The 21326-nt window shown below is 39.2% G+C and overlaps 1 protein-coding gene and 1 non-coding gene across 2 annotated transcripts in view; one reads left to right on the top strand and one right to left on the bottom strand.

Annotated features, from left to right (window-relative positions):
- The first annotated feature begins 3278 nt into the window (after positions 1 to 3278).
- LOC118820721 lies at positions 3279 to 3397 on the top strand. The gene has a single exon (XR_005008267.1). It is a non-coding gene; the product is annotated as a 5S ribosomal RNA (ribosomal RNA).
- A 9151-nt stretch (positions 3398 to 12548) lies between these two features.
- The window catches only part of fstl4 (follistatin-like 4), a 224068-nt gene continuing 215290 nt past the window's right edge, over positions 12549 to 21326 (bottom strand). Inside the window, exons 13-15 of the mRNA XM_036589017.1 lie at positions 18405 to 18512; positions 14055 to 14164; positions 12549 to 13897 (exon numbers count right to left, since the gene is read on the bottom strand). Of these exons, the coding sequence (XP_036444910.1) occupies positions 13201 to 13897; positions 14055 to 14164; positions 18405 to 18512 (915 nt within the window). The 3' untranslated portion in view covers positions 12549 to 13200. The remainder of the gene's footprint in view (positions 13898 to 14054; positions 14165 to 18404; positions 18513 to 21326) is intronic.

A 21326-nucleotide genomic window follows, 5' to 3' on the forward strand; every position in this document is an offset into this window, starting at 1 on the left:
TCCAGTCCCCCCCAAAAAACATCATTACTGGACTAAATGACTACACTAGCACTGTCCTCTTTAGACACGAAGATCTTTGAACACCTGGTTCTAGTCCACGTGAAGGCCATTACAAAAACCTTTGCTGGAACTCCTGAGGTTCGCATATAGCTGATGATGCAGTCAACTTGGTTCTGTACTTCATTCTACAGCATCTTGACAGTCCTGGAACCTACACTAGAGTTCTGTTTGTGGGCTCCAGCTGGGCTTTCAACAGTGCCAGACCTGCTGCAGGTCAAACTGTCCCAACTGTCTGTGCCAGATTTATATTTACATTTATGGAATTAAACAGATGCTCTTATCCCGAGCAACTTACAAAAGTGCAGAGGACACAAATAACAGAAATATTTCTACACTATATTGGACCTATTTATACCAGAAATAACTACCCTTAAACTAAGATGCTGCCAGATTCCATCTGCTAGTGGGTCGCGGATTTCCTGACAAAGAAGAGACAGCAGGTGCGATATGGAAAACACACATCAGACCCCCGGTACCCTCAGTACTAGAGTTCCACAAGATTACATGCTCTTGCCCCTTCTCTTCAGTCTCTGCACAAACAACTGCATTTTCAAGGAACCAGCTGTGAAGATGCTGAAGTTTGCAGCTGCCATTGTTGGCCTCATAGCCAGCGGTGATAAGTTTGCCTACACAAAAGAAGTCAAGCAGCTGGTCTCCTGGTGTACCAGCAACCACTTCAACATCAATAGCTCTGTGGTTTCCACTCTGGAGTCACTCCAGTTCCTGGGCACAAAGCTATCTAGGGACCTGGGGTAGGAGAGGAACACTGTCTCTATAGCTAAGAGAGCACAGCAGGGAGTGTTTTTCCTGAGACAGTTGAAAAAATTCAACCTACCTGATAATCCAGTTCTTAATCATTGAGTCCATCTTCACATCAACCATAAGCATCTGGTTTGGTTCCTCCCCCTAACAAGAACATGCAAGTGCATAATCAAGACAGCGGAGAGGATCACTGGACGTAGTCTGCCAATGCATCAGGACATCTACAACAAGATGATGAAGCATGCTGGCAAAATTACAGCAGACCACTCTCATCCTAGACATCACCTCTCCCAGACTTCCATCTGGTAGAAGATTCAGGGCCATCAAATCCAGCACAACCAGACATGCTAACAGCTTTTAACCCAGAGCTGTAGCACTCATTAACCACAATGGACACTCCGCACTTTAAACTTAAACAAAACCAACAAACCTCCTTTTCCCTATTATATTATATGTCTCCTCAGACCTGCATATGTATAGATACTCATATCTGTATTTGTACAGCTGTTCTCACATATTTTAGTGCCTTTATGTATTCTTTCTTATTCTGTATTCTATCTACTATATTTTATTTGTCGCTTAGTTAAATACTTGGTAATAGTCTGTGTGCTTGTCTGGTCTGATCAGGATGTTACGCCATGCGTATGTGCACACACCAAGACAAATTTCTTCTATATGTAGCATGTGGCGAAGTAAAATGATTCTGATTCTGGTTTGGTAATGGAAGCTGTAATTCTGGTCATCATATGTTGTGTTCTGGATGCTGGTACACTGGTATAACGGCATAACCATGCTAAGTGACCAACTAAACCAAAATGAGACCAGCATAGACTAGCATGGATTTCAAAATCTTGATTGTCCCGTAATCTTTGATTGAAGTGTACTGACTGAAGATTGAAGCTTCATTCATTTCAGTGAGTAGTGGTTCAGTTATTTACATGAAATGGTTAATTAAGCACCTCCTCCTTCTTAATAAACAATTATTCAGTGCAAGATGTCACATCAAGGCTGATAGAGCAAAAATGCCTCACGCTGATTGATTAGAAGTCACAGTGCGGTGAAAAGTACCATGTAAATACGCATGCAATTACGCCCAGAGACCAGAGCATTGTGGTCTGTGACTGCAGCCTCCACAGGAATTGACTTTTTTTGTTGCAGCATGACAGTGATGGAGAGGGTATTGACAACTTCCTCCACTAGCAAAATGCTGTCAATGAAGCCCATGGATTGGAGGCTGTGTAGGACACTTAGCTATACAGATTGCAGCTGTGAATTGTGGCTGAACACTGAAAGCTGGTGCCCTCACCACTAGCCACTATCTCTGACTGTGGATAACCTGGGGGAGTACACGAACTAACAGTACAGGGGTTATCAAACCATTGACCTCCGCGCAGAATCCAAGCATCAGTCAAGATGATCAGATAGCCGCTGTCAAAGGAGGCGGCCCTGCTGGGAGTTTTGCAATAGGCTGGAGTCGACCCACTAAACACTGATTAAATTTAATGCATCATGGCATGTCACGTGTCTGCCTGTGGTGATTTATACACCCCTGGCTCTCGCAGTAAATTAGAAAAATTGTTATTTTTAAAATGAACTAATCTGTGTAAACTATTATATACTAGGGCTATTTACAGGCATATGCAAGTTTACCTGGTAAAAGTAAGCTCATTTGTCCTCTACAGAGAGCACAATTCTTCTGTTTCTTTGCTGAATTTAACATATTGGAAAAAAAAAAAACAGAAAATGTGGTCTGTGCAAAATGTATGGCACATTTCATGTTTTATGTTAAACTCAGTAAATAAATCAAAAAATTGTGGAAAACTGCCATATTGAAGTGTGTTCCCTGTAGAAAAACATTATATGACTCTACCTTTACATTTATTCATTTATCAACATCACTGTGAAAACAGTGTAAGCTGGAAGCAAAACTAATGCAAGGTACCCACAGAACAAGTTTTATGGCTTAAAAGACAAGAGCTCTATTGTAGCATGATCTAGTCAAATAAATCAAAAGGCTAATAACCAAGTTATGAATCAACCTTGAACTGATAGGAAATAAATCTATTTAACAGCGAATACGTGTACTTTAACAACCGCTGACCAATGATACTAATGCACTGTCTTAGGGCTACAGTAAAATTAATTTTCTGTTAAAATTATGACATGGTTAAAACCATTGGCTTTAGCAAGATGATAAGACAGTGACCCTGAGGAATTGCCATCAGAATCTCGGCAGCTAAGCAGGGTCGGGCCTGGTTAGTACTTGGATGGGAGACCGCCTGGGAATACCAGGTACTGTAAGCTTTTCAGCTCAGCTATTAATGTAATAGTCCATTGTAAACAGCTTGGAAAGCTAATTTTGTCAAGGTTCAAGGAAGAAAACTTAAAAAGAATAAGTAAAATGGTTTATAGAGTGGATAGAAGCTATAATGGGGCTGTATTGGAGATCAGCTTCCGCTTACGGCCATACCACTCTGAGAACGCCCGAACTCGTCTGATCTCGGAAGCTAAGCAGGGTCGGGCCTGGTTAGTACTTGGATGGGAGACCGCCTGGGAATACCAGGTGCTGTAAGCTTTTCAACTCAACTTTTATTTTCATAGTGATGATCTAGAATATTGATCTAGTATATTGATTGAAGAAGACTATCAATATAAAAGCATACACAGTAACCAGTCCAAAACGCTACCAGCCGTCCAACTGGGAACTTTCCTCATTACCCACTCTGGCATTGCCCAATGACCTTGGCCACCTGCAAACTGATTTATAAGCTCTACTCCCAGTAACCAAGAGAAATTACCTCTGCTTATCAACATATGATGCTGGACACTCATTGCATGCGTTCCTGTGAGCATTCTACCCCTATCTTGGCTGATACAATATTTGGTATATTTTGTGCCAAAGATGTAGCAGGAATTATTTTAGGGCCAGTCAGGGAAAGTTGACCTTAAAAGTGCTTGGCTACAATCTCAAACTTTTGTAATTGTTATCAGACAAGCGACCCTATTATTCTTTTTTCATGATTTATAGCACCAGCCTTTTGCACTAACATTAAAGCTAACTTTAAGCATTTCTAACAATGAATCCTTACCCTGTTCTACTCTGAAAAGGTTTTGCTCTTTCAAGGGAATCCAAATCATGTTTTCTCTCAGTGCTGGTGAGCCTGATGTCTAGTGGCCTGTTTGCTTGTTGTTTGAACTGGGACTGGATTTGAACACTGCCTTCAGGAAAGCTGGTCCTGTGAATGCGCCATTACTCCCTGTGGCATTTATTACTTGTATAACCTTTAAAGTACAGATATTAAATTTGATTTCTTAAGCTTTATGTCTCACATGCTTTGTATATACACCATATTATATAACATGCTGATGAGGTTTCTTCTGAAAACTCTTCTGGATTTCCTTTTTTTGGAGAAGAACCACTGGCATCAAAACTCTTCAGTTTTTATCATAGCATCTTTCATTTTCCTTGTTCGTTTTGCAAAGAACATGAGCAGATACTGCATTGACTATTTTGTGATCCAACTTGTGTTATTATAGCAGGGAGAGAGAGGGAAATTTGACAGTACACATGTTCTTACATTTCACAATGTACAATTATATGCAAAGGTTGGGTGCTTGTCGTCAAATGGCATGTTTTGTTGAAAATAATATACCCTCTACAGGGAATAAACTTTTTGTTGAATTTAACATATTGGAAAAAAAATGTGAAAAACATTAACTCATTTGATGGCGACAACGCATCTCAAAAAAGTTGGGACAGGGGCAACAAAAGGCTGGAAAAGTAAGCGGTACTAATAAAAAACAGCTGGAGAAGCAATTTGCAACTAACACACATGACTAGGTATGAAAAGAGCATTTTAGAGAGGCAGAGTCTCTCAGAAGCAAAAATGGACAGAGGTTCACCAATCTGCAAAAAACTGCGTCTAAAAATTGTGGAACAATTTTGGGAAAAAATGCTCCTCAATGTAAAATTGCAAAGACTTTGGATATCCCACCATCTACAGTACATAATATCATCAAAAGATTCAGAGAATCTGGAGAAATCCCTGTACGCAAGGGTTCAAGACCGATGGTCAATACTAGATACTGGATGATCTTCGGGCCTTCAGGCGGCACTGCATTGAAAACAGGCATGATTCTGTACTGGAAATCGCTGCATCTGCTCAGGAACACTTCCAGAAATCATTGTCTGTGAACACAGTTTGCCATGCAGTCCACAAATGCAAGTTAAAGCTGTATCATGCAAAGAAGAAGCCATATGTCAGCACGATCCAGAAACGCCGCCATCTTCTCTGGGCCAAAGCTCATCTGCAGTCCAGACCTTTCACCAATAGAAAACATCTGGTGCATCATTAAGAAACCCAGGACTGTTGAGCAGCTAGAATCCTATATCAGACAGGAATGGGACAACATTCCTCTCCCAAAACTCCAGCAATTGGTCTCCTCACTTCCCAGACGTTTACAGACTGTTGTTAAAAGAAGAGGGAATGCCAGACAATGGTAGACATGGTCGTGCCCCAACTTTTTTGAGATGCGTTGCTGCCATCAAGTTCTAAACGAGTCAATGTTTTTCATGAAATGGTAAAATGTCTCACTTTCAACAGCTGATATGTGTTCTATGTTCTATTGTGAATAAAATATGGGTCTATGAGATTTGCAAATCATTGCATTCTTTTTTTTTATTTACATTTATTTATTTTCACACAGCATCCCAACTTTTTTGGAATTGAGGTTGTACATACACACTACAGCATCAGTCAAAGGTTTGGACCCATTTGACTGAATAATCTTAAATCCATTTTGATCAAAAGGTTTATGTGTAATTCAGGGCTATGTATGAATTAATTTCCAAAACCAATGATCTAAATGTAAAGACTACACTGATCAACCAAAACATGTGTCCATTCACTGATGAAGCAAACAATGTTCAACAGCGAATGTCATGTATTGAGATATATTAAATGGTAAGCCAAACAGCTGGTTTTCATAGTTGACGTATTAGATGTGGAAAAAATGGGCAGGCATGAAGACCTGAGTGATTTTGACAAGTGCCAAATCATTACGGCCAGACAGAAGGGCTACTGTGGCAGATGTTACAGAAATGTTTAATGATAGTTACGGGAGGAATGTGTCACAATGCACAGGGCATCACACCCTGCTGTGTATGGGGCTACATAGCCGCAGTGTGCCCATGCTAACCCAGCAATGCACACATTGTTCAGGAACGGTTTGAGGAACATGATGAATTCAAGCCGTTATCCTGGCCTCCAAATTCCCCAGATCTCAATCCAATCGAGCATCTGTGGGATGTGCTACAATAAGATGCCTGATCCATGGTAGCTCCACCTTACAACTTCCAGGACTTAAAGTATCTACTGCAAACATCTTGATTCCACATACCACAGGGCACTTTGAGAGGTTCTCCAGAGTCTTGTTGGTGGGTCAAAGTTGTTTTGGCTGTACACGGAGGATCAACAGCATGTACTGCAGATAGCAATAATGTTTTGGCTCATCAGTGCTTCCAGCAGCCAACAAGGTCTCAGCATATGTGGAGCTTCTTCAGTTCTGTTGGAAAAGCATCTCAGGTGGCTCCTCAAGAAGCTGCTTGAGAGAATACCAAGAGTGTCTACATCTGTACCAAGGCAAAAGGGCACCTCTTTGACAAGTCTACGAGTTTAAAATGGAAGATTTTTTGTTGCTGCATAATTTCATATGTTATTTCATAGCTTTGATGTCACTGATTCACTGTTATGGTAAAATGTGGAAACAAGTCAAAACCCTTGTGAAAGAGTGTTTAAACCATGCACTGGCACTGCATGGTAAATGTAACATTTTATAGAATGATATTAAATAGGCTGCAAAAACAAACAACTAACTAATACTAATCCAACAAAAGCTATTTAAAACTATGACACTTTTTTTCCTTGCATTTTTTTTCAACCAGCCCCTTTTGGAGAAGCCTTTAAGGTAATAGTACAGAATATCTTTATTTGTAATGTTATTGTTTGAGAGCAGACCTTTATCTCTGACCTTGATGAAATAGTTTAGTTTAATATTGAAATGACAACTGATAATGCAAGCTATACCTGTTCGCATTTCATGTTTATATATTCTGTCCAATTATGGGAGAAAAGCTTCAGTTCAGCTTTCAGCACAGTAGCAAGCGTATGTTTCAGAATGAGGCTCTGAAACTGAAGCTGGCTTGGAGCAGAGAAAGCCTAATGAAGACAAATGGAGTTGGAGTTGAACATGATGCGAAGAGATGCAAGATATTCATAACTCAATGAGCAGAAAACAGAAATTTGCATAACAAATACAGAGTGTGTAAAGGACAGCTACTATCTGGGACAAATTATGTTCCACCCCCAAAAGAGGTGAACTGCTAATGAGTTTTCTGTCAGTTCTCTGTTCTGTCACATGAACGTACAGTACTGTGAAAAAGTCAGAGACCATCCTTCATTTCTTCAAACTCGAGTTTAAACAGCCACTCAGTACAAGTTAATCATTTTTCAGGTTATATTTTAGAATTGATTGAATAATCCGCTTTGATAAAAAAGTAAAAAGAACACAAGTAACCAAACATCACAATGTGTTTGGGATTACTTGGATTGTGAGAAGCAGAAAATGCAACTAACTTCTAAGACTAAACTTTGGAAAATATTCTTGGAAGTCTTCTGAAAAGAACAGAAGCTGTAAATATAGGAAAAGTGTGGACACTCTAAATACTGAAAAATTTGATATGACATTTAGTCGAGGCTTATATTGCTGTTGTTGGAACAAAACCTCGCATCTCCATAATAGTAACTTAACAGGAGAAGAAAAAAACTTACTTTACTTTTAATGTAAGTCACTGGAACCAGAGTTTTTTTGGCCATTTTTCTCGATCTATGCATCATGAAATTTACACACAATGTAAAGAGCGGCAGGCATTTTCAAATCATGTCAAAAACTGAAAAATGACAAAAATGGAGATACAAGGTTTTGTCCTGACAGCAGCAACATGTATTCTGCCATTGGCACTGAAAAATGAATTACTGATAACTAATTTGTTAGGTATCAGTAATGTTTTGACTATGTATGGAAATTAAATTAAAGAAGGCTTTTCTCTGTCATTTGCATAGTACTGTATATATACAGTACAGTGCAACAGTCTTAAACATCTGAGAAAATAGGCAAAGCTATATATCTGGGCAGTAAGCATTTATTTACAGCATTAGAGGAAATAGGGAAAAAAAGCAAATAAACAGTAGATTGTGATTTTGTGTGTCAGTGTGTTAGCTTAACTATTCCTTGAGGAAGCCCAGCATTTACAGTTACTATCAGCTAATCAATCTACATTAATTTAAATCAGTTGTGCTGCTGAATTAAAAAAATCTATGCGATGGATGGAGTGCAGCAGGAAGTAAGGAACCAAACCTGTGTTCTTCTAACTGTATTCTTCTAACCAAGATATTACCAAGATATCAACACTGACCAAAATCCTACTTTAAAACAAAACATTTTACTGTTTTTCTCTTTATTTGTATTTATTCTAATGCTATATATTAATTGTTTTTACAGGCAAAAACACACTTACTGCTGAGCTTAATGCCCTCAAAAAATTGGCCAAACTCAAAACTGCAAAATATTAGGCTTTTAATGGCTTTAACAACAAATCTTTGATTAGAAATTGATCAACAACCTGTGCCACCATTTGCTCATCGCTGGTCAAGTGAACTGTTGGGGGAAAATGTTTTAAAACTCAAACTAACACTTTATGGGTGTTCAGAATTTTCCAAAATATCTTCTGGGTTGTATTTTTACTTTGATTAGTTGTTATTTGGTAATCTACTACACCTGATGCAGCCCATCACAAGCCTGAAAAGCCTGCTCCTAAATAGAACCAGGACTGACAGATATCTACAGGTAGAGATCTGAGTCACAACATAAACGAGTAAAAACATCTGCTCCAAAGAAAGCAAAATATCATGCAGGGGTTGCTGTCAGAAACCACATAGCTGGTCTTCATCAGGCCACCTGCAGCTATTCTACAATGTACAATACCATAAAATCACAGCAAATCCCAATTTCACTATCAGCTATTCAGATAATAGGTCAATGATTTGAAAGAACAGGTGATGTTGGCAGAAAGAAAAGATCTAGAAGGCCCAAAGCCTCTTCAAACAGAGATGACCACTTGCTGAAATTTACAGTTCTCAAAGACAGGAAAAAAACTTTGAAAAACTGGCAGAATTCAAGACACAGAAAACAAGACTTTTTTGAGAATAACAATAACCAGAATGTTGTCTAATACAGGTTTTGTATCTAGAAGGTATGTTAAAAAGACACTGCTGTCTAAGAGAAACATCAAGAACAGAATGAAATTTTTGGCAGAATATGGAAAGTTTGATTAAGAATCACAAGTTGAGTTGCATGGTGATGGTTCAGAGAGGTGCCTTTAAAGAGGTGAGAAATACAACTCTGAATGCATCTCTACTGCCATTCAGCACGGAGGTAGACGTGTCAAGGTGTGGGGAGCCTTTACAGCTGCTGGTACCGGTGAGCTACTTCACTGTGAAAAGTCAATTAATGCTTTGGAATACAGAAAAATAGTGCAGAAAGGCTTCCCTCCTCTAAAGAGGAACGATCACATTTTACTTTTCAACACAACAATGGTCCTGCTCACACTGCAAAGACCACCAAGAAGTGGCCCAAGATCAAGGCCATCAGGCTTATGTGTCGCCTGGTTAGAGTCCAGATGGCTTGTTTGAGCAGAACAACACTGACTCTTCTTTCTGTAAAAAGCTCTCTGTAAATTTACCCACAAGACTTCAACGTTTATGGAAATTAATGGGAAAGGCTATCCCATACTTTCCTTTATTTGTTTAATTCTTGATCATTTCCTGACCATTTATTTGCTAATGCTACTACTAATTGTATCATTTGAACTCAAAAGAAAGAGGAAGTTTTCTGTCTGGATGCTGTTTTGGCCTGTTTTTGCTTCAACAAAATGTTTTATAGCACTTTGTGAACAGTTGTTATGAATCATGTCAAAAGCAATTTATTCAACACAGCTGCACTTTTTTATTCCTTTTTTATTAGTCAGTTTTTTTACAAACCATTTTCGTCATAAAGCAGAACACACAAAACTCAAATCTGTACATTTTTTTTCTTCAGTGTTCTAACGAGAACAATAGAATTACAACAATGAGTCTAATGTCTATTTCACTGACATGGTTTAGGTTCTGGTCGGGTTTTCTTTAATGTTTCTTTAACAGGGACACGTGAATATTACATTTAAAGGATGCAAACTCAGAGCCATGTGCAGGTGATTAATGAATGTAAAGGCCAGAAATTGGAACTTATTGTTACCTGGTAATCTAAACTTGCTGTTAAAACTTTGTGATCCTCCACAGAATATGAATTTGGTATGCCACCCTTAAAGAAGACTTGAACTGACATATACCAAGTGCATGTGCCCTATAACACTGAATTCAAGCTAATCCATCTGGCCATCTTAAATGCTAACAAACCTAGATCCTATACTGTACATTTGCCTGTGGTTAGAAATTCCTAAATTGGTCGTATTACTTCAGTTTGCATCAGTGCAACAGTGGTCTGATGTTGCTAAAAACTCCTTTTCCACTTGAAAAGGGTATGAAATCACTTAATGACTGAAGGTACAAGAAAAGCTCCCCAGTGTTACAATCACAGTCTGGCTTTTTTGGGGTGATTTCTTGTGGGATCTGGCAAAGCGTTGTCTAGGGGAGGCACTATTTCTGTAAGAAGAAGCAGCTAGAACAGTCAATAACTTCCTTACTTTAAGTCCAACCAATTTATGACCTTTTTATACATAAAACCGTAGTAAATCCTTAAAATCAACAACCACTTAAATCCAGATTTTACATATTTTATATACACTACCTTGTAGAATCATTTGTAATATTAATAACTGCTGTTATTTTATTCTATTACCTAAACAGTGTACATTGTAATATTGTACCCTATAGTATACTATACCCATATCAGAAGGTATTTCAAACTGGTTAATTCAATATTTCAATAAAGTATTTTGGGAACACCAAAAAATTATTAAATGACAAAATATAATTTGTAATTATGTTTTCACAGTAATTTCTTGATTAGAAGATATAGATTATCAGACGAATTAGTTGAATTCTAAGAAGTTGCATGTACCTGCCAATGCGTAGTCAGAATTTCATTCAAGGGGGGCATATTTACAGGATGGGGGGCCAGCTATCAAGCATTAAGGCCCAAAGACCATTTCCAACTAGCCAACTTCATTATAGCTACATTGTTAGAAATTTACTCATGCGGTAATCAGAGGGAAACAATTTTTTAAAATATTAAACATATGATTGCTCACCATGCATTTAACTGGCTAATTTTAGCTACTATAAAAACTGACAGCATACCCCAGCGAGTAAAGGCTAGTTAACTGTTGTCCTAGTTTTTTCACCATTAAGTGTCCCTTAATTAAATTAATTAAGACCCTGGTGGTCTAGTAGCTACGATTCGGTGCTCTCAGCACTGCGGCCTGGGTTTGATTCCCGGTCAGGGAAGCCCTCTGTTGGGGCAGTCGCGGGCTGGAGGTTAGGGAACCAGCCTTGTGACCAGAAGGTCGCCGGCTCGATCCCTCAAGCTGACGTGAAGCGTGAAGGAAGTCCCCTCGAGCAAAGCTGAAGCCCCCCTGGGCGCTGTGGATAGGGCTGCCCACCGCTCCGGACAAGCGTGTTCACCAGTGTGTATGTGGTGTTTTGCTGCATGGATGGGTCAAAATGCGGCGGTGAAGTTTCCCTGTTGTGGGACTAATAAGGGTCACTTAAGTGTTAAGGTCTAGTGCGAATGGGTGTAGACGTTTGTTTTGACAGTACTGAAGTTTGTTTTCTTCACCACAATAAAGTACTACTACTCTCCAGCTAAGTTCTCACCAAACAATGGAGCAAGCTAATGCTCTGTTTACATGTTGGGAAAAAGTTTTGCATAATTGACGCCAATTCACAGAAATGTGAATGCTGCTATGATGACAGCATCTGCCATAATTTGCGATAGTGTATTTTATTTGTTTAAGCCATAAGAATGCAAGAAACAGCACCTTTGCACAACTAGTATTCCATTTTGTAATAATTTCGTTGTCATCATAGAACTGTTTTTTACTGATCAGAATTGTTGGGGGGGGGGAGGGGGTCCTGGTTTTCAAGCCCCCCCCAGACCCCAATGTACCTATGCCCCTGGTACATGCAATCAAATCTGTTTTATATTACTGATTCCAAACTTTTGAACAGTAGTGTATTATTGCATCAGGCCCAAATCAAATTATTCTCATTTTTTTATTTCTTGCATATTACTTTCATTCTTCTTGATCTATATGTACTGTGGCATTTGTAATAACATTTGAACATAAATAACAGGATACTGGACTTTTGTTGTATTCATATAAGATGTTGTTGCAACATATATACTATAAATGTCAGGGGCACTTGGAAAATAAGAAAAACAAACAAAATGAATACTAAAGAAATGAAAAAAGAAACTGTTGAGAATAATATGTGATTCAGCCAGAACTTCTGTGATGTGCTTGGTGTATACTTAATAGAAAATATATGTATATTAGAAATAAATAAATACATTTTTGCACCAGACAGGCTTTGAGGATAAAAGGTTGTAGCTAGTAAGAAGGGTTTTCACAACTTCACTTGATCTAGATCAGGACATGTTCCTGTATATTTTTGCTTTTTAATGAATGAATAACCAACAGAACTTGGTGGAATATGAACATTCTTAATGGAGACTGAAGACTGTGTAACAAACCATTGATTTGAGTCTAGTAAGAAAACGTTTTGACAAGGCAGACAGACACTATCATGTTCACTAGCAAGAGACAGAACGTAGTTTCAAAAAGACACATTTTCATTTGACAGACATATTTCTTATAGTGACTATATGCAGCATTGGTGATAGACAGACATCCTGGGAAAAACAAAACAAAATGCTGAAGTCTAAAGAAATTAATATTAGCTTTGTGCATAGTTCATTTTCAAAAGGTTTGTCATCTATCCTTTCTTGTTTTGCTTAACTTACTATATCTGTGTTACAAGGAAGTGCAAAAAAATGTACATCTCTTGGCTGGGTGAGTGCTCATAGATCACTGTTGCACTGAAGGGCATCATCACCCAATCCCTCTTAACGTAATAGGTTCCTTAATAGATGTCAATTACTCTATTTTGTGTGTGTGTGTACTTTTCTTACAGTAACCCGTGTGTGTTCCTCTCGCTCAGTCCCAGGGTTGAGTCCACTTATGTCCATTCGAAAGTGTTCCGTGGCATTGGCCTGACTGGCCAACGCCGATGGGCGCGGAACCGGCCAGCGGTCCATGGCTCATACCTCGCCGATCCAGACCACTGTGTTTCCTCGCTTGATGTCTGACACCTCACAGTGAAGGCTGCTCTGTCTGCCGTCCAGAACAAACAGTGACTCCGCTGAAGGTGTGACCAAATACTGCCCAAACAGGCCACTGGATACCACCACTCTGTTGGCACTGCCCCAAGGCCAGTGTTTGGCTGGAAGCGGCTCTTTGAGGCTCCTGACCACTTTGCTCGCCCCCGTGGACAGGTTGGAAAAGAGGAGGTCAGAACCCTGAGCCGAGGAGGTGACCGTCACATACTGGTTGGACTCAGCAAAAGATGGCTGGAAAACCAAGTCTGATACAGGAGCTGGGACGTCCAACTTTGGGCCTAACTGAAGTTCACCCTGGAATGAGATGGTCTGAATTTGAAGCTTGCTGTTCCCATTGTCTGGTGTGACCACATAGCGACCGTCTGGTGACACAAAAGGATGTCCGGTGACACCACGGTTAGGCCCAATGACGGCATCAGTAACACTGTCAACCAGAAGCTGTGGGCTGGAATTGTTCTTCCCTTGGCACTGGATGAAGTAGTAGCCACTCAAGTGAGTATAAGCCATGCTCGCAGGCACACAGCTATAGTTCTTCAAACTGATGGTCTTGACGCGATGGAGGGTCTCCAGGTCAATTTTATGCACCGCAGCCTCCGCTTTCAAAAAGACAAAGCCAAACCTGAGACGACAATGGTCAAAGAAAGGTTAATAGTCTTTTTTGTATTCACTAAGCACTTTCTTTTTAATTACAGTTATAATTTGCCCATTTCTCCTTTTAGGAATTATAATTTTGATGAGTTTTTAGAGGTTATGCCAGGGTAGCTGACATCTCGTACCTAACGTGAGTAATAATGAGGTTGGTGGGTGGGATGTAGAAGTCCTCTACCCGTTGGAACTTGGTGCGGATGGTGTGGTGCAGCTCTCCTACACTGGCCTGCGCAATGACCTGAAACAGTGCAATACTAATGTAAGCAAAGAAAAAAAACAATATTTCAAACACTGTGGCATAGCATCATTCAAACTACGCAATAAACAGATTTAAAATACGGATGAAACGGGACAGGATGTAAGAACAGAACCCATCCTATGGAACATAAAAGAGATTTCTGGATAAATATAGATACAGAGGCACTGCTTTCAAGGTTTATCTTATCTTATCACCATGGTAATGGAGTACGTGTGTAGTCTCTGGTGTGGGCCACCCTGCAGCTTTCACGACAAATGCTTAATCATGGCCTGCACAGTGTTTGGACACTGCCAGAGACTGCTGTGCTATTAATGTGCCCAGCGTTTACCAAAAATATCATACTTCTTCAGAATCTAAAGCAAATAAGAAAGCAGCTTTGTTGTTGCAACCAGAGAACAAAGACCAAAGAAAAACAAAAGGGCAGAAATATACAGTACTGTGAAAAAGTCAGAGACCCCTCTTCATTTATTTCATTTCCTGACAAAACGGCCATTAGGCACAAGGTATTTCTTTTTCAGGAGTCATTTCTGAAGAGATTAGAAACATTTGCATAAGAAAATATCAAAACTGATTAAAAGTTATAGAGACAATGTGACTCCTAAAAACCCTGCAAGACCTGGTAGACCAGCAAAATTGTCACCATCAGATAAACAGTACTTTAAGCTCTCATAATTGAGATACTGGAGAAAATCAAGCTCCACTATTGCATCATGTCCGAAGCAAAAATCCACAGGTGTTTCTGTCCATCCTTCCATTGTGAGAAGACAACAACACTTTTGGTGTGAGTGGACGTAAAGCTGTCAAGTAGCCGTTACTGAGAAAAGGAAATAGACAAAGAAGCTGCTGGTTTTCTCAGAACAATGGACTGGCCACCCCAGAGCCCAGACCTCAGCACCACTGAATGTGCCTGAACTTTGGTGGTGTGGAAGAGTATTCCTGTAGATTTCTTGAAAAAGAAAGGAAGGCCCAATCCCATTTCAACCCTTGTCCCTACCACTTAGCCCATAGCCCTCCATTTTGTATGTTCACGCCTAGGGGTAGGGTGTCCTGATTTTTGTTGAGATAGAGGGGTAGGGCGAAGTGTTGGGAATTCATGGCCCTCTAAATGGAGTTTTTTCAGAGGCTCACTCCAAACGAAGTGCTATGAGGAAAAAGAAGCAGGAACAAGATGGCTGGACAAGAGACCAAAGAAACCCACAAATCTGAGTATTTTCTCTGTTACATTATTAATTATTAACCATTGCATTAACTTAGTTTAATGTTGTTTCAATGTATTATGGTCCTTTTCATCATAAGCTTAGAAAATACGCTAATGTCTTAGTAGCTAGCTAGCTAAATTTCCTATTCCACCTGAGGCGCCAGAATGCAACTGATGCACGCTTTAAGATGCAACGGAAGAATTCCAATAAGAAGCTGGAGAATAGCTGACTTCAGCTTCATATCTCCGAAGAATTAGGGGGGGTGATAAATAATTGTCGCATTCCCCCTCTTTGAAGGCATATGATGTCCTAAATTTAACTAAAGACCAGCAGCGAGGTTACTCAGTTCCAAGGGGCAAGGTGACACTCAAAAACAAGGGGTAGGGGTAAAAATAAGAAATGGGATTGGACTGAAGTCTCCTGAATACTGAACAATGTGACTTTATATTTAGTTGCTGAAGTTTCTGTGTAATTTTCTGTTAAAAATTTTCAGTTTCTTTCCTGACGCTGAAAAATAATAACTTGCACTTAATGGCTATTTTCACTGGAATTAAACAAGTGAAAGGGTGCCCGCTGACTTCAGCACAGTACTGTAATGAAAACTGCAATTAAAAAAAGGGTCCACTCTGTCAGAGTGCTGTCCTGTGCTAGTTATGCTGAAGCTGGCCTATATTAGTTTGAAGGCCAGGCTGGTTGACCGGGTAAAGACTTGTGGCAGCATTGTGATCAATCATTATCAGGGGCTTGGAGACCTGTGACTCTGTTGCATTTATCATTGCTCATTTGATGGGTATTAAATTAGTTTCTGAATTGATTTGATGAGGTGAAGCCTAAAGTAGATGATTAAGTAATTAGAAGAGATGTCTGGATACATTTGGACATATAGGGTAGCCAGTGTTTTCAAAATTACCCCTAGCAATCTAACTTAACATTAATCAGTAAGTATTTCCATTAACACCCTGCTGAAGGGCAGCATTCGTAAGGCTACATATTACCAAAAATAAGAAAACATGACAACTGACATCAATGTACAGTAACATTTTTAAACAGATGCCTCCAGGAATAAACTTTAACAAACTTTTACAAATGTCTGTGCAGGTTTAAGTTGTCATGAAAGACTTATGCAGTATGAACACTGCCCTTCAGTAAAGTGTTGCCATTTTTCCGGAAATATCAGTAATTTAACATTCCCACAGACAACAGACACATTCCCACAGACAGCAGGCTACCCAAACTATATTGTGATTATTTGCAGATTAAGTAAAGTCATGATTTTCTTGTTTCCTTTTCAATTTGCATTCTGATCTTAAGTTATACGCTTAACCACAGTTCAATTATTAGCACAATGATGTCTTTGATATAAATGCTGAAAGAACTCCATTGCAGAATCATGATTACACAAAACACATCTTTCAGCTTTGTACACAACAGATGTCGGAAATTCAGTGTTTATAAGGTAACCGGTGTGGTTGATTATGAATGCAAACAAGGCAGTTCTCTTTCTCCTGTGAAAAACCGCACTCTCAGTGATGACTGTGGGACCTGAGCCAAGCTAATAAAATGCTGTTCTATCTCCCTTAACGCTGGTGGTTTGCTCGTTTGTTTAATCTAATGAATTGACAATCAAATTCAGATGTTTGACTAAGGATATTGAGTCATTTATAAAAAATGCTTGGTTTGATATTGCACCACTCGAGCGAGAGTACTGCCTCTAGCCTCCGCAAATTGCCGGTGCCCAGGTCAATTACCCGTGTTCTGAACGATCATGATATTATCAGGCCATTTATTTGTGGTGAGGATCCATATGCCCTACAGCCCATTATGTAGCTTCCCTGCAAAATCTGCTCTTTAGCATTTTTAAGTGATTCATGCCCATTCTGCTAATTATTCATTACTGTTGAGCACTGTTGCACACATGGACAAGGACTTTTTTTTTTCCGACATGTGTAAAAATATGAATTAACCAAACCGGAGGGAAGATAAAAGAGTCTTTCTTTGCCCACGTCTTTATGTGAGGCCATGCAGTTCTTGCGTGAATGAGAAGAAAGCATGAACAACAATGAGCGGGAAACCTGACGAGGACTGAAATAGATTCCCTTGTTAATAAGGTGTTTTTTATCTCCGTGTAGAGACAGTAGGCCTTATAGCATTTTAATGGGATTCTTCCTTGGTGAAAGACAGAGAATAATAGGTGCCGAGTCCTGCAGTGCTCCCCTGCCTATTCTGGACATCTCACAATTCAGGCAAATCATAAACAGGATGACGGCAATGGCTGTCCCCAAAGTAAGACAACTGAGAGACAGCCCTACAGCTAAATCCCCCAAAACACATATACAGTATTCTCACCCAGTGTTGTTAAATATCCAGAAGGGCTAACATCACTGTGTAACACAGGGGGTTTACTGTCTAATTCAGGAATTCAAACCAAAAAATGGAACTGGTGACCAAACAGGATACTGTACACACCACACAAAGCATACTGTCGCTGTTTACATCTGATGATCTAATGTAGGTTAATGTAATGAGATTGATGACGTGACGTATATTTAGTCGGATGCAGAAGTTTGGGGCCTCTGGTCAAATTACGTTTTTTTGATCTTCTAAGTGGAAGTACAACACGTCCCTCAACACCACTTTTGCACATTTTAATGCACAATTACTGTAAATTTCTCCAAATTTAACAAAGAAAAATCAGTATGGCCTGTGCAAACGTTCTACATTTTATATTTGATTTTTTTCCCCATGATGTTAAACCGCACATAGAAATTGTACACCAAAATCTGTCATATTCAAGTTTGTTCTCTGGAGTGAATGTGCTCACTTATTTTCACTTTAAAAATCAACAAAATCTGTAATTTAAGCAGGGGTGCCCAAACCTTTGCATATGGCTGTACATATACACAGTGCTAAGACATGTGTGACTACAAATTACTGAATGCTTTCAGCATTTAACACAAAGTAGTCTAAGGTTAGTTTAATATTAAGCCAAGAAAGTTGGACTCCTGCATCCCCTTCCTTACCTGTAAGGTAGGGTGGGTCTTCTGTATGTCTCCCCAGCTCAGCACCCACACCTGGTCATGGGACTTGTCGTAGAAGAGCTTCACTGGCACCGGGTCTGTTTCCACGGCCTATGATGGAAAAAAGATGGGGAAAGCTGAATGCTTTGAGGTCTATACAGTACTGTGCAAAAGTTAGAGACCCCCAATTATTCAGGATAGTCTCTAACTTTTGCACACGTCTGTACGAACTTTCTTCATTGTGTATTATGCAATCGACAACATTTTAGAATGCATTGTTGGGTTTTCAAATGAAAAAATGTCAGTGTTTCAAATGTCCTGTTTTCTTATTTATTTAGTAATTTTTGAGTACAGTATGAAAGTTGTAAAGGGTACAAGGAGCCCCCTTTAAGCCCAGTCTACAACTGTCATCTTTTTTGTTCTTTATCACTTTTTAAATAAAGCATTCTTGATTATTACCTTTGAAAGAAAGATTAATCTTTCATTTTTTATAAGATATATCACTAAAAATGTCAAAACCCATTTAAAAATGTTCGTTTAGATTTTGGTGAGCTTATTAGGGCCCCCTAATGTAAGGTTGCAATTTTTCCTGGTATCCAAGCCATTTCTGAAAGGCCTTTTTGTTCTATTGATAGTCCAAACAAAGTTTTAGTGTGCTAAACTGTTGAAAACCACTCACGAACCCCCATTGACCTTTCCTGAGTGGTACAGCCTCACGCTAATGAGAAAAACCACAAGCAGGAGCTGTGCTCTGGGCCCAGAACGGTGGCCACAACAAGTGGATTAACCACTTCTGCAATCAGGGCCAGCCTGCTGTCCACCCCTCGCTGATGTGGAACAGAGAAATGTGCTGGTTAATGGGTGGGCCGCGCCTCTTTTTTCTACCGGATACGTGCCACTCATACTAAGGAGTAGGAGTGGAGTGAAGCTGAGGGCAATGACCTTTTGGCTAATGTTCAAAACTGATGTGAGTGGGCTTCAAATCAGTGAGGCTGACTGACATGGCTCACTCTAAAAACTCATTTTTTTCAGCTGCTGTGTTCTATCCTATTCAACATGAATAAATCACATAAAAGCATTTCTTGAACATTATGTACATGAAGACTGTTCTTTCTCACAGTCAACAATCAAAAACATTTTTACCTTATTATTTCATGCCCCTGGCTATATTCCTCACAGTTTGTCATCCCGTAACATTAAAAAAAAAAAAATCTTGTTTTTATATAATCTTTGATCAAAGTACAGTAACTTTTGCTTGCCTCAAAAAGTCGCTGATTACCTCACTGTCCACCAGCAGGCAGGGAAAAATAATATTAACGAACCTCCCTATGAAAAAAGCTCAGCTACATCAGAGACCCTCCATTATACTGCATTTCCCTCTGAAATATGTCTCAGTATGGAAGAAAAAGTTAAAAGATTTTATAAATCACATCGACTTTAAACATATTAACACCATTTAAAGCACCATGCGAAAGTCACAGACCACCATTCATGTAATTTCAAGTCAAAACAGATATTAAATATAAGTTATTTATATTTCAGAATCAGGAAAAAAGAAAATTTTAACAAAAAAAAAAATACACAGAAGCCTCAACTATTATGTACATTTTTTTAGTATTTTGTGTCCATACTTTGCCTTTATTACATCTTCCAGACTTGCTTTCAGTTTTTCAAAGAAACCTGAAAGGACATTTTTTTCTACACCTGCAAAGTTCAGTCTTAGAAGCTGGTTACATATTCTGCTTCTCACCATCTAACAATCTGGGATGGCCAGTGAATTTTTCTGAGAGCACCAGAGCCTTCTTTGTTTGATCTGCAAACTGTCTTGCTTTTTGTCTATTTGCTTTTCTCAGTAAGGGCTTCTTGACAGCTACACATCCTATCAGATCCACAGCGTTGAGTTGTCTTCTCACAGTGGAAGGATGGCACCTGTGGATTTTTTCAGATCTGAAGCAAGAGTGGAGCTTGATTTCCACTCCAAGATGAAAGCTTTAAGTACTGTTTGTCTGATGGGGACAATTTCTGTGGTCTACCATGTGTTGCATGTTTGTTCGCCATTATATTTTCTCTATATCTTTTAATAATTTTTGAATTTTGAACTTAATGGCCATTTTGACTGAAAATGAAATAAAAGAACTGATCACTGACTTTTGACAGTATGTCATACAAACAGGCACTAAAGACTTCAGACAAAAAGAGAAATCCTTATTACATTACGAAATGCGTCTGCAACACAATCAGGAAACTGAGCTGGGAACGTGAAATTCGCTGATGCTTCAGTGGCTCTGGCAATCTCCCTTGGCTTTAGGGCTCCGTTTCCTCCTTGTCTTCTTTAATTTGTTAAGAGAAATACAAATAAAGCTGCCAGACCTGCCATATGAGGAGATTGTGTAGTTCCACTGAGACACGAGAAGGCAATGAGAGTTTAATCAGAGACTCACGTTTGGCTGTAGGCTTGAGGCAGTAGTCCTCAATTTTTAGTTCATATATACAACCCCTTTTCCAAAAATGTTGGGACGCTGTGCAAAATGTAAATCATTTAAACCCAATAATTAATTGACAATAGTAATAATCAAATGTTTTTATTAGTTAGTATTAAATGTAATTGTTTTTTGAAAAATATATGCCCATTTTGAATTTAATGCAAGCAACACGTTTCAAAAAGTTGGAACAGGGGCATGTTTACCACTGTGTTGCACCACTTCTTCTTTAAACAACTCTCTGTAAGCGTTTGAAAACTGAGGAAACCAAATGCTGTAGGTTTGAAAGTTAAATGTTCCCCACTCTTGCCTGATAAAGCATTTCAGCTGCTCAACAGTTTGTTGTATTTTTCATTTAATGATGGGCCAAATGTTTTCAGTGGGTGGCGGGTCTGGACTGCAGGTAGGCTAGTTTAGCATCTAGATTCTTTTTCTACAGAGCCAT

Source organism: Colossoma macropomum, unplaced genomic scaffold, assembly GCF_904425465.1.
Source record: "Colossoma macropomum unplaced genomic scaffold, Colossoma_macropomum, whole genome shotgun sequence".
NCBI lineage: Eukaryota > Metazoa > Chordata > Actinopteri > Characiformes > Serrasalmidae > Colossoma > Colossoma macropomum.